Source organism: Bos indicus, chromosome 6 (genome assembly GCF_029378745.1).
Source record: "Bos indicus isolate NIAB-ARS_2022 breed Sahiwal x Tharparkar chromosome 6, NIAB-ARS_B.indTharparkar_mat_pri_1.0, whole genome shotgun sequence".
NCBI lineage: Eukaryota > Metazoa > Chordata > Mammalia > Artiodactyla > Bovidae > Bos > Bos indicus.
The window spans coordinates 60,426,582-60,439,804 of NC_091765.1; the positions used below are offsets into that span (position 1 = coordinate 60,426,582).

General features: G+C 49.1%; 1 protein-coding gene across 15 annotated transcripts in view; it reads right to left on the bottom strand.

Moving 5' to 3' along the window:
• Window positions 1-13,223, bottom strand: part of APBB2 (amyloid beta precursor protein binding family B member 2) — a 385,290-nt gene that overhangs the window by 8,794 nt on the left and 363,273 nt on the right. For 13 of the 15 annotated variants that reach the window (XM_070791344.1, XM_019962637.2, XM_070791343.1 and 10 more), the window contains 4 exons: window positions 4,866-4,980; window positions 4,172-4,259; window positions 3,304-3,387; window positions 1,425-1,540 (listed from right to left, as the gene is read on the bottom strand). In XM_070791344.1, coding sequence (XP_070647445.1) covers window positions 1,425-1,540; window positions 3,304-3,387; window positions 4,172-4,259; window positions 4,866-4,980 — 403 coding nt within the window. The remainder of the gene's footprint in view (window positions 1-1,424; window positions 1,541-3,303; window positions 3,388-4,171; window positions 4,260-4,865; window positions 4,981-13,223) is intronic. The other 2 variants (XM_070791347.1, XM_019962641.2) reach the window with 1 other exon arrangement.

Sequence of the window (13,223 nt, forward strand, 5' to 3'; positions counted from 1 at the left end):
GCTGGTCTGAGAGGGGGAAAGCTTTCTTGGAAGAAAGACATTTATGTTGAGATCTGGGTAGGCCAAGGGGAGCGGCGCCTGCAAGGTGCTGGGGTAGGAAAAGGCACCCCGTGTTGCAGACTTGAAGAACACCCAGCGGGGCAGGCCTGCAGGCTCAGTGAGCATCTTCAGAAACTGAACTGGGTGTGAAGGCGAGCTGCCAGTGGACGAAGCAAGAGCAGACAAGGACTTATGGTCTTTCCATGACAGGTGCCTCACAGAGGCAGAATGGAAAACTGACCCTGCTGCTTCTAGCTGTGTCAGGGAATGTTTAACAGGAGGACTCCTACGTGCTGTTTCTCACAAGTCCTTTGTTTCTTTTTAAGCAGAACAGCACGCTGCTCCCAGGAACTGAGGTCATTGTGTGAGACAGGCTTGAGTCTCCTTTAGTAAACATTCTCTTTACGCCAAAACTGCTTAGTCTTGATCCCCTTTCTTGAGATATGGATTGTCTCCTGACCTTGTGACCATTAATCCCTTGTTCCCTTGGTAACAGCTGCTGTACATTTGGTTTTCTGATCTTTATCATTGGCGAAAGAAACTTCTTGTACCACAGCCTTTATATACTCACAGAGAAATCCTTAAAGCACCTTTGCTCCATCAGAGCTTGGGTGCCCGTGTCTTTCTTTCTCTCTATCCATCCTCAGCTGATTCTCTGGAGCACAGAGACCCATCTTGCTCACTCTCCTGCCTGGGCTTCTAAGACTCTCTCGAGAAGGTGCCCTGTGCCTCCGTGAGAGACGCAAGTCCTGTGTCAAGGACTTTATTGGTTCTCTGCGTAAACCAGGGAATATCCGCCTCTTTCTCTCTCTCACTTTCTTATCGTCACCTCCGGAGCACCAGGTCCCGGTCCATTAAAGGACCCCAACATAGCTGTGTGCCTGGTGGTAGTTGCTTAACCTCTCTGTGCCTCAGTTTTCTCAACCACAAAGTTGAGATAATTTGTGTCTGAGGTTAATGCTGGCCTCTCTCCAGATGACCAGTGACCCCTGCTACCACAGGACCTTTCTACAGCAGACGCACCTACTGCACCCCAGCCCCAGGTAACAGAGCCCAGTCAATACTGGAGCCTGGAGAGTGGTCAGAAAACCAAGCGCCATTAGCGAGTTACTGCTAACATCATACAGTCACCTCTAGCAAATGATTCCAATCTCCTGGGCAAAGGAAGAATGAGGAGCACCAGAACAGAATCCTCTGAGGTGTGTGCATAGATCCAGACACAAAGGGCAGTTTTCTTTTTTTTTCATGTAAGTTATTTTAATCACAAGCAAGCACAGCTCCCGAGAGGCCAAGCCTTGGCATGTGCCTGAGTTTCACAGAAGCTTATCGTATGCGAAACTGCACTGTATCCCAGACAGGCCAACTGTATCTGCCACCCTTCTCACCTTCTCACTGATGACAGTCACAGTAGCATCGGCCACGTTCATGTTCACTGACGGCCACTCCTCCTTGCTAGAGGAGGTCATAAGACTTTCTATGGCATTGTTCAAGGTATCCATTCCTGTGGATGGAAGGGATAATTGAAAAAGGCCCTAAAGCTATTCCTGACTCTCAAATATGGATCCAAATCACCCAGTAGCAGCTATGCCCAGACATTTTTTTTGTAGCCCCAGACGTTTCATTTGAGCATTTCACGGCTCAAAAGAAAAGAAATGCGAGCGTTTTCAATAGAAAAAAGGGTCATGAGAACTTCCAGAGATGTAGTGTGTGATGTCCTGTCTAACCAGACTGTCTCTCCCAAGATTCCCAGCTCCAAGTGTAGAAACATTACTCAAATGCTGCTACCTTTTTTCTAAGTAAGGAACCTTGAAAAGGCGGGAGGGGGTGGGGGGGTCCAACAGAAGCCAGCCTCTGCCAGATTACCCTGATCATCTTTTATTGTGCCTTGTTACTTGAGTAAGGCCAAGTTCAGATGGCCCCTGGATATGAAGAGTATGTGTTGCTCAATGGGGCCCTCTGGCTGAGTGTTCCCACAGCTATTTTTGGTGGGTGGTATAACAACTTCATTGCGATCTAATTCACATACCATACAATTTACTCATGTAAAGTACAAACTTCAGTGGTGTCTAATATATTCAGAATTGTGCAACCATCACCATAGTTTTAGAACATTTTTATCATTCCCTAAAAGAAACCCCACACCTTTCAGGAGTCACCCTTCATTGCCTCCAGCCTTCCAGTCCTATCTTTAGAGATCTGCCTGCTCTGGACACATTTCATATAAATGGAATTATAAAGGGTACAGTCTTTTATAATTGGCTTCTTTCATTTAGCATGATGTCTTCAAGGTTCAGCCACGCTGCAACAAGTCTAATACTTCATTCCTTTTTATTGCCAAATAATCACCACTGTATAAAAGTGGTTTTTATTCATTCTTCAGCTGATGGACATCTGGGCTGTTTCTACTTTTTGACTATTATGAATGATGCTGCTGTGAACACTCCTATACGAGGCATTTCATGTGGACAGATGTTTTCATTTCACTTGGTTATATGTCCAGGAGTAAAAACTGCTGGGTCAAATGATACTACTACATTTAACTTCTGAGGAGTTGCCAGACTGATTTCTAGGGCAGCCACGCCATTCTACATTCACCCCAGCAGTACGTGAGGGTCCTGATTTCTCCATAGCCTTTGTTATCCAGAAAAAGGTGACATCTCCCAGATTCCTTCCAGCTTGGTATGGCTAAGCAACTAAATCCCACCTATGAAATGCAGCTGACTGCTGATGCTGGGTGTACTTCTGGGACACACCTTGATGGGAAAGCATGAGGGCTCCCTCAGCCCCCATCCCTGCCCAGCACTTGACAAGGACTGAAGCAGATGCCCCAGCCTGAGACAGATGCTCTGATTCAGAAGCACAGGGCCCTTCCACAGCCCTGGCTTATGCATCTCTGAACTGCTGGGTGAATGAGAAATCAGGTCCTCTTCATTCAAGTCCCTATATTCTGGGACCATGAGTCGAAGGAGTTTAGTCTGTCCTGTTCTTTTGTTATAATTTTATTTTGCTCTGCAGCATGTGGGATCTTCCTGGACCAGGGATCAAACCTGTGTCTCCAGCACTGGTAGGTGAATTCTTTACCACTGAGCCACCAGGAAAGCCCTGTGCTGCTCTTTTGACCAGGACTGTTGTGTGCTCTAGCTGGGGACGGTGTGAGAGTGTGGTTCAAGACAAGGCAAAGGAGTGAAACAGCAGACGCCACCCTCATGGGAGGCTGAACACCAAACACTTGCCAGGTGGAAAGACAGTGAAGGTTTCACATACCGACCGGTCTGTCCACTGGTAGCATGCCCAAATACTGCACGTGGAACTTCTGGACCAGCTCAGTCTTTGGTGTTGGAAAATCTACTACAGGGAAGAAAACAACACATCTTTCTCAAAGGTTCCCACATACACATAACATCCTGCGTTTCTAGAGGTGACTGTGACAATCATTCTGTAAGAACAGCCGCTTCTTCTGCCAGACACTGGGGCCATCAATCAAAATCCCCTCCACCTTTCATGGATACACGTGTGTGTGTGGCTGGGTCGCTTTGCTGTGCACCGGAAACGTTCACAACACTGTCAATCGGCTAAATACAATAGAAAAATCGGCTAAATACAATAGAAAGTAAAGAGCTTGAAAGAACCCCAGTCACCTTTCATTTCTAGGTAGGCAAGCATTTGAAAGAAGGAGCTGGAATCTATGTGTTAAGCTGTGACGGTCTCTTGGAAGTGTGCTAAGTAGCAGCTTCAGGTGTTTGGTTTATTAGGGGAGGTTGATGCTGGAGGAAATTTAATTACAAAGGGGTGCAATCAGAGACAGGAAAAATGACTAAACAGAGCTCCCCAAAATATCAACCCACACACTTTTAAACTAGCTGGTCCTTACCCCAGGCTGTACATGAGTTACAAAGCCACTAAAAGTAATTGTCTTTAATTTTTTCCAACAACAAAACTCATCCTGGTTCTTAGTACCTAACCCTGTTGACACAAAGTCAGCTCTAAGCCACACTCAAGGCCCCGAGTGCAGGCTCGGCCTGGGTCTGGTGGGTCCAGTGTGGTTCTGAGGGACACTCGACATGTCTAAGACCCTGTGTTTGGTGACTCAGACGTGGAGTGCCAGCACCAAGGCGGTGGGGCGCGGACGTACCTTGCAGGGGGACGTCGAGGTTCCCGTGGGTCCTTTCCTGTAAGGAGCTGCAGGCCAGGGCCTTGGCATTCTTCCGTTCGGCCATAATCTGATGAAGAGAAAACGTAGCTTTGGCTCGTGGTTAGGGACCCCGTGTCCTCAGCTGTTCCAGGCAGTGGAGTGTCTGCTTCATTTTCAAGTTAAACCGGCTTTAGTCTACTGCCGGACCCCCAACCCCATCTCCGAGCTGCACACTTTGAGAACTGTGCCCTTTTCTCTGGGGGGAAAAGTGAGTGACGGTACCTCAGAGGAAATGACATTCTCCTGATTGTTCAGAATGTATGCCTCTTCCATTTCTAACGTAACAACACCCACAATAACCCTGGCCTTTTGTAGACCTCCGGGCCCACAGCTGTCAGTGGAACACAGAGCAAGTGGTAACCCCCTGCTGCTGGCACGTGGCCACTTCTGGACTTATTAGACCAACCGGACTGTGGGAGGGACCACGGCCATGTTCCCTTTGTAGGTGAAGCACCACTTAGAGCAACAGCCGACATCAGAAAGCGTATGAACTACGCTGGTAGGACTGGCGGTCGGCGTGCTTCGCCCAGAGCTTGACCTGAACGTGTCAGCTCCTGTCCTTCCACACCCCTTTCCTTGCTCAGCAGTGAGGGAAAAAAAGAGGGTTGAACTCCTCTGCCCTGACCCACCTTACCTTGGAACAGATTTCGTGGAGACTTGTGGCAATGGCTTTTGCTGGTGTGTCACATCGAAATACATGACATTTCAAAATTCTTGTATCTTTGTCCCTTGCTACATAAGCAAAATCTCTGTGCAAACAAAGTTTATCAGTCCATTAGAATAAGGAACCTTTACAACACACATTCTAGTTATGAATGTTAACTGAGCTAGGAGCCAGCGTGTCAGAGGTAAACAGAGTATGCAGTGGTTAAAAAACATAAATAAATGTCAACAGCCACCTCAAATAGAGGAACAGTTGTGTGGATGTGAGGAATTCATTTCTGACTAAAATAACTACAATGTTCCCCAGACTCTGTCTGTTGAGCTTCTGGAATCTTAATGAACAGCACATAATGAAAACTGAACTTTATGGGAACCTGCTATCTAGTAACAACAAATGTCATGGTTATAAATATTATGATCACAAAACAGAACACAGGCTTGAGAGGAGCATGAATCTGTACGCGCGATACTGTGACACACACCATGATGTAGCAGAAGCAAAACAGGCTCTGACGTGTAAACACGTGCCCAGAGACTGGATCCGACCCACGGCTGCAGAGCAGGCTGAGAGGCAGTCACGGGGACACGGAAGGACGCCACAGACCGAAGTCCCGTCAGAGGCACTCGATTCTGCTAATCACGCCTCTCACTCCAGGGCTTGGGGCGGCCACGGCAGCATCACCCCAAAACTGTCAGCTCAGACTCCGCGGTGAGCCTGCAGCTGGCCCTGGATTTCAGCATCTCCTTTACTGATGGAAAGGACAGTGCCTGTGACCTGACCTGGCTTCAAAGAACCACGCCACACAACTACATTTCTCACTATTACTGAGGACAGCAGTTAAAAAGATCAGAGGTTTATGAAAAATAAACGCTCATACTTCCCCATCTGGCAATGGATCACAATGATTTCCTGGCAGGTGCTGCCAAGCTTGGATCCCTGTTTGTAGGCATAACCACAGATTAATTTATTAATCACTTCTCAGTGTAAGAGCTGGTGATGTTCTTGTAGTCTAGGACAGATTTTCCCCAACAACGATTTGGCTTCTTTGGGAAGGAACAGGAATCTATCTGCTGAAGGCAACTGGCCACTGTGAAGGCCTGGCCAGAAAAGCCTGTCTCATCACCTTGCTGTGCCCCAGGCCACCTTGCAGCGGCTCCTGGCCACCCACAGGCACTTGAATCTCCACCTGTGCACACCTGCCCACGGACCTGCTCTGCTCCACCTTCCCGTGTCCTCACCTTCCATCGCAGTTGGTGCCCTCCATACTACAACCAGGGCCCGTCCTGACTCCCACCCCGCCATTCCTAGCCCCGCACTCCGTACCCAACCCCTGCATTCAGCCTATTTTCCTCCTGACAGAGTCTTGAATCCACCCCTTCATTGCCAGCCCTGCCAGCGCTCAGGATTTCTAGGCAGGTCTCGCCTCCCTGCCTTTGCTCACACTGTCTCCAGGCTCTGGCCACAGCTGAAGACCCAGTTGAAGCTGGGTAAGCACCCTGTCCAGTGCTGGCATGCTCCTTGCACACACAACACCCACCACTGAGTACCATGAGTGTCTGCTTGTGAGTTCTGTCTTCCCCACACCTCCTTTGAAGCTCTGTGAAGATGATTTTGTGCCTTGCTGCTGCTGCTGCTAAGTCACTTCAGTCGTGTCCGACTCTGTGTGAGCCCATAGACAGCAGCCCACCAGGCTCCCCCATCCCTGGGATTCTCCAGGCAGGAACACTGGAGTGGGTTGCCATTTCCTTTTCCAATGCATGAAAGTGAAAAAGTGAAAGTGAAGTCGCTCAGTCGTGTCCGACTCTTAGTGACCCCATGGACTGCAGCCCACCAGGCTCCTCCGTCCATGGGACTTTCCAGGCAAGAGTACTGGAGTGGGGTGCCATTGCCTTCTCCTTTTGTGCCTTATTCACCCTCAATACCCAGTCTCTGGGCCTGGCTTTAATTGGTACTGAGTGCCCCCCTCTCTCAAGCACAGGGCAAGCAGCATGCACCCTATTATCCATTGAGAAAGTTGGCCTGTGGTCAGAGGTATGAATGGCTGCTCTGATAGTGGGCTGAGGGTGGGTCTGGGTGAGAAGCTGGGCCCAGACTTTGGGGGTAAGCACAGCCTTGCTGAAACTCCAATACTTTGGCCTCCTGATACAAAGAATTGACTCACTGGAAAAGATCCTAATGCTGGGAAAGACTGAAGGCAGGAGGAGAAGGGGACGACAGGGGATGAGATGGCTGGATGGCATCACCACCCTGATGGACACGAGTCTGAGTAGGCTCTGGGAGTTGGTGATGGACAGGGAAGCCTGGCGTGCTGCAGTCCATGGGGCCGCACACGACTGAGCGACTGAACCGCCAGCCTTGCTCCACACTGTGCTCCCGAGGCCTTCCCGAGTCCCAGCCCCCATCGGACAGCACATGACTGGAGAAACGGTGAGAAGGCATCACTTTTGTTGGAGACCATGCTCGAGGGAAGTCATTTCAGGCCTGCCTCCTCCTGGCGACTTCTCTTTTCTGGACAGTTCCTAAAGTGATAACACACAGAGTCACGCCACACACTGCTCTTCTTCTTCAAAGTTCCACTTTCAGTCAGCATTTTTCTGATGCTAAGTCTTTGAAGTTCTTGTGGTCACCCATGGAAAGTCCAAAAAATTTTGTCTGGATTTCTGGAGTTCCAAAGTTTGTCCCACCAACTCTCCCAGCATCCTTAGTCCAGCTAAGCAGCTCTCCCCTCTGCCCCCGAAAGCTGGGTCTCCGTGTCCACTCACAGCACCTCCCCCTGCCCGGCCAGGTGTGCGCTGACCATCCGGCACACTCTGCAGCTCACTACACCATCTACTCCGCGTGGCCCAGTGCGAAAGCCCTCTGGCCCTCTGGCCCCCAGCACCTTGCTTGTGTCTCAATGCTGAAAGGATCTGCGTTCTGGACCACAAAGGATTACAGCTCGTTGTACCCCACCTTTAGTAGAGACCTCACCAGCATCTGTCCTCTGAGAGAGGAAGGGACAGCCAGAGGGCAACGGGTCAGAACCCAGGCACCCCAACTTCTAGTCCCATTCCTGATTCCACCGAGCTATACAGTCTTGGACATGAGGTCAAAAAAAGATGGAATTCTCCAGGACTCCTTTCCGGCTCTGATAATCTATGATGTAAGCATCCAAGATCCATCCTGCTCTCTGTGACTGCTGGCTGGCCTACAAGTGTAATAAGGCCACCATCAGGGAGGGCCAAGCAGGCCCTGATCAATAAGCAATGGATCACTCCCATCACGCTTCAGATGCAACCCCATAGGGGTAATTTTTTAAAATTATTATTATTAATCTTCATCTTCTTCTGGCTCAGGAGAAAGTGATTAAGGTCTAAGTCGACCATCTGATCCACATTTTCCCAAACGGGCAGCTTAGCAGCGCAGGCTCTGGGGCATTCTGATACTTCTTTTTTTTTTTTAAAAACAGCTTTGTTTTTTCCTGTTCCCTCCTAGGTACCAGGCTAATAGATCAGGGAGGCAGAAATCTGTTGGTAATTTAACCTCCCAAGAGAAAACAAGTTCCCTCGTCTCTTCCCTGTGGAGGGGGGGTCAGGAGATTTGCATGTCTCTATTTAATTACCATGAAACATATCCCAAATCACTCTAAAGGAGCAAAAAGACCCAAGAATGAGGATTTGTAAGAATTCACTTTCAGGCCTGGAGCACAGACAAGTCGAACAACTTCCTTCTTGTAAGAGAAATATATGGCTGAGCTAATCTCATCATTATTCAGAATGAAATCCAAATACCTATTAACTGGTGGTTGTAAAATCCTGCCTTTTCAGCACCTGATTTCTGAAAATGGCTGCAGCTATAGACAAAATAACGACCCTCCCAAGACATTCCTGTCCTAACTCCCAGAGTCTGTGAATAGGTGACCTTACAAAGAGGACTCTGCAGGTGGGACTGAGTGAAGGATTCTGAGTTGGGGCTGTGACCCTGGATTATCTTACAGGGGAAAGAGGAAGCACTCACCTTACAAAGGGACTTATCAATAAAAGAACAGGCGCAAGGGCTACAAGCCAAGGCAGGCAGGCAGCCTCTAAAGACTGGAAAAGTGGGAAGGCTTCTCTAGTGGGAACACTGCCCTGCTGACACCATGATTTTTCGCCTCTAAGACCAGATTTCTGATCTCCAGAACTATATAAGAGAATAAATCTGTGTGACTTTAAGCCACTAAGTTTGTGGTAATTTATTATAGCAGCAATATAAAACTAATACACTTCCCTGTAGGCTTCACATTCTAACCAAATTACGATATGGTATAAGAACTTACATTTAAAAGTAATATTCAATTCACTTCCACAAACACCTTCTGAGCCACTACGACACATCAGAGATGCCAACACAAACAGACAAGGTGCCAGCCTAGGCAGCCAGCTGTTCAATGACAGAGAAGCTCAGTGAGATCTAAGCTGCATCTCTAAGTACCAGGAACTCCCCAGGGTGAGAGGGCAGCAGTGGTTCAAGGAACACTCAGAGGAGCTTGAGCAAAGGCACAGAGGTAAGCAAGCCCACAGAGGGTTTGGAAGAACTCCTAGTCCTAGGCATGAGCCCTGGCACTGTGGTGAGGGTCCATGGCTGCAGGGAGGTTGCACCATGTCCTGGCAGGAATCTGGCTCTTACTCTGAGCCATCAAGTCTGTCATACGACACATGACCCCCTCTGACATGTGTTTTAAAAAGTTGCTTCTGGTAGAACAAAGTGGGTCAAGGGAAGGTGGAGGAGACAGATGGGTAAGAGGTATCAGACAGATGTCTGCAGGACTCACGGGTGTGGGAGACGAGAGGCAGAATCCGGAATAGCTCTGGAGTCCCTGCTGGGAAAACTAAGCGCCCTCACACTGGGGATGGGAGAGGGAAGGATCTGGTGAAGGAGGCTGGTGAGCTTCAGGTTGGACAAGATGTGTGAGGTGTTTGCGGGCCCACTGATCAGGTGGACACTCAGTCCCTGAGCTGAGGCCAGGTCTGGAGCTGGGCGGGTGGAGTGGGGGGTGCGGGCGGAGTGAAGACAGAGAAGCAGATGAAAAGGTAGGGAGCGAGAAAACACAAAACAAGGCCTGGATCTCAGGAGGAAAGGCATTTGAAGGCCTATCTGAGGCCAAGGGCCCAATGAAAGGATGAAGAAAGACTTCTGGGAAGGAGGAAAGCCCAGGACAGGCTGGCTCCAAAGACACAAAGGAAGGGGCTTCGGAAGAACCCAGGACCACAGAGGCTGAGCAGCAGGAGACAGGCCACTCAGTCTCAGTGCCACGGAGGTCTGGGGTGACCTCGGCCTCTCGGGCCATCCCCTGGAGAACGGTGTCTGGGTCCCAGCTTCAGAGTGAAGCAGCTGAGAGACCACAGTGCATTGCCTTTCCTTCTCCCTTCTTCAACTTCTCACCCTGGGGCTCCTCAAATATACATTAAAGCAGAGAGGACAGTCAATGACGTACACCCAGTTTCACGCTGACTAAGACATGGCCTGACTCAGCCTTTCAGACTTTTTTTCTGATCAGTGCTATGATCCTAAAAGTCCTTATGCCCATATGTAACAGCACCTTAACATTTTCTAGAGCTTCTCCTGTATCCTGCTGCTGCTGCTAAGTCGCTTCAGTCGTGTCTGACTGTGCGACCCCAGAGACGGCAGCCCACCAGGCTCCCCGTCTCTGGGATTCTCCAGGCAAGAATACTAGAGTGGGTTGCCATTTCCTTCTCCAATGCATGAAAGTGAAAAGTGAAAGTGAAGTCACTCAGTCGTGTCTGACCCTCAGCGACCCCATGGACTGCAGCCTACCAGGCTCCTCCGTCCATGGGATTTTCCAGGCAAGAGTACTGGAGTGGGTGCCATTGCTTTCTCCGCCTGTATCCTGAGGGGACAAGAAATTGCTTTAATTACCAGCCTCCATGGCTACAGTATTTCTATCAATCAGCCCAGCACCACGGATGGGGATGGGGAGGGAAGAGCACCCGGAGCTGGTGGCTGTCACCCAGCTGAACAGGGCCCGCAGGGGCTGTGACACTGTGAGGGTGCGGTCAGCCTGCTGTAGCACCCTGCAGGAGCTGCTTCTTCCCCTTCGGGCCTTCACTGTCTCTCCTGTCCCCGACTTTGCGTCTCAGAGCCACCAGCAGCACTGGTGTTCACAGCCCCGAGAGTGTTGCATCTCAGAGCTGAGACAGGCTCGGATGGACTTCTATGTCCCTCTGCTCCCTGCCCCACCCCTGGGTCATGCCTCCTCCAGGGCCTTGGCATGGTCACCAATAAAGCCACAAATCTGTCTCAGATGACCCCCGAGGTCCAGTCAGAACAGGCTCCTGTCTTTTCTGACACATTCTCCAAGATGCCCGTCTATCCGAGACACTGTGTGTGGCACTGAGCAGCCAGCACCACTTCTGTCCTTTGCTGCAGCTTTCTCCTGGAGCGAGGAAACGTCTGCTAGAGAGGAGCTAGTCCCCTCTGGAGTTTCACCTCACCCATTTCCTGCAGTCAGGGGATCACTGCATTTCCTCCATCAACCAGGAAGTGGAAGGTTCACAGCTGTGTCTCCCCCTTAAACTGTAACAGAAGGGCGTACCAGGAATCAGCTACTTTCACCGTTAGTTGGAAACCCTTGTGATTCCAGCTCTTTTTGTTCCTATTCTTTTGCTCTTCTCCCCATTAATTACTCCCCCAGCGGACCAGCGGTAAGTTCTGTCAGGGAAAAATGTCAGTGCTAAGACATCTTACACAACAGCCTCAAATTTCTTAATGGCAAAGGGAAAAGACAAAAGAGTGCTTTTATTGTTCTCAGCTGACAGCATTTTAATCGCCCTGCAGGGGCTTAATCCATCTGTATAGAATGAATGAATCAATGATTCTTTATTCAAATGGGTTCCATTAAAAAGCTGCCAAGACAGAACTGCTCACTCTTTCCCTAAATCCCTCCCCTTGCAACTCTTCCGTAAATGAAAACTTGCTTGTGATCTTATCCCTCTTCAAAAGGAATTTAAGAGGCATCTACAGACCTCTTCTGTGTATTCTTGCCACCTCTTCTTACTATCTTCTGCTTCTGTTAGGTCCATACCATTTCTGTCCTTTACTGAGCCCATCTTTGCATGAAATGTTCCCTTGGTATCTCTAATTTTCTTGAAGAGATCTCTAGTCTTTCCCATTCTGTTGTTTTCCTTTATTTCTTTGCACTGATCGCTGAGGAAGGCTTTCTTATCTTTTCTTGCTATTCTTTGGAACGCTGCATTCAGATGCTTATATCTTTCCTTTTCTCCTTTGCTTTTCGCTTCTCTTCATTTCACAGCTATTTGTAAGGCCTCCCCAGACAGCCATTTTGCTTTTTTTGCATTTCTTTTCCATGGGGATGGTCTTGATCTCTGTCTCCTGTACAATGTCACAAACCTCCGTCCATAGTTCATCAGGCACTCTATCTATCAGATCTAGCCCCTTAAATCTATTTCTCACTTCCACTGTATAATTGGATATTGTATAAGAGATTTGATTTAGGTCATACCTGAATGGTCTAGTGGTTTTCCCTACTTTCTTCAATTTAAGTCTGAATTTAAGTCATGATCTGAGCCACAGTCAGCTCCCGGTCTTGTTTTTGCTGACTGTATAGAGCTTCTCCATCTTTGGCTGCAAAGAATATAATCAATCTGATTTTGGACTGCAAGGAGATCCAACCAGTCCATTCTAAAGGAGATCAGTCCTGGGTGTTCTTTGGAAGGAATGATGCTAAAGCTGAAACTCCAGTACTTTGGCCACCTCATGCGAAGAGTTGACTCATTGGAAAAGACTCTGATGCTGGGAGGGATTGGGGGCAGGAGGAGAAGGGGACGACGGAGGATGAGATGGCTGGATGGCATCACCGACTCGATGGACGTGAGTCTGAGTGAACTCTGGGAGTTGGTAATGGACAGGGAGGCCTGGTGTGCTGCGATTCATGGGGTCGCAAACAGTCGGACACGACTGAGCGACTGAACTGACAGACCTCTTAGTGGTTACCCAGGCTAACGTTTCTTCCCTCCTTCTATAGCACCCAGACGGGTGGTACTTAGAAGGTATCAGTGGTATAAAACCTCACTTAGTTAACAGATCAGGAGGAGCTCCACTACTGGGACACTCCCACAAACCAACACATTTTCTCTTAATGATGAATGAAAACTTGCCTCCCCACAACGTGTGCCTATGGGACTGGGCTCTGCTTTCTGGAACTGCCCTGGTCCCACACACGACAGCCCAGATGTGTCTGGCAGTAGCTCGCTCCTTTCTTTTCTGTTAGATTCCCTGCCATTCAGTCTCTCGCTAAATCTTTTCTGTTAGCGCTCCTGACGAAGTCTC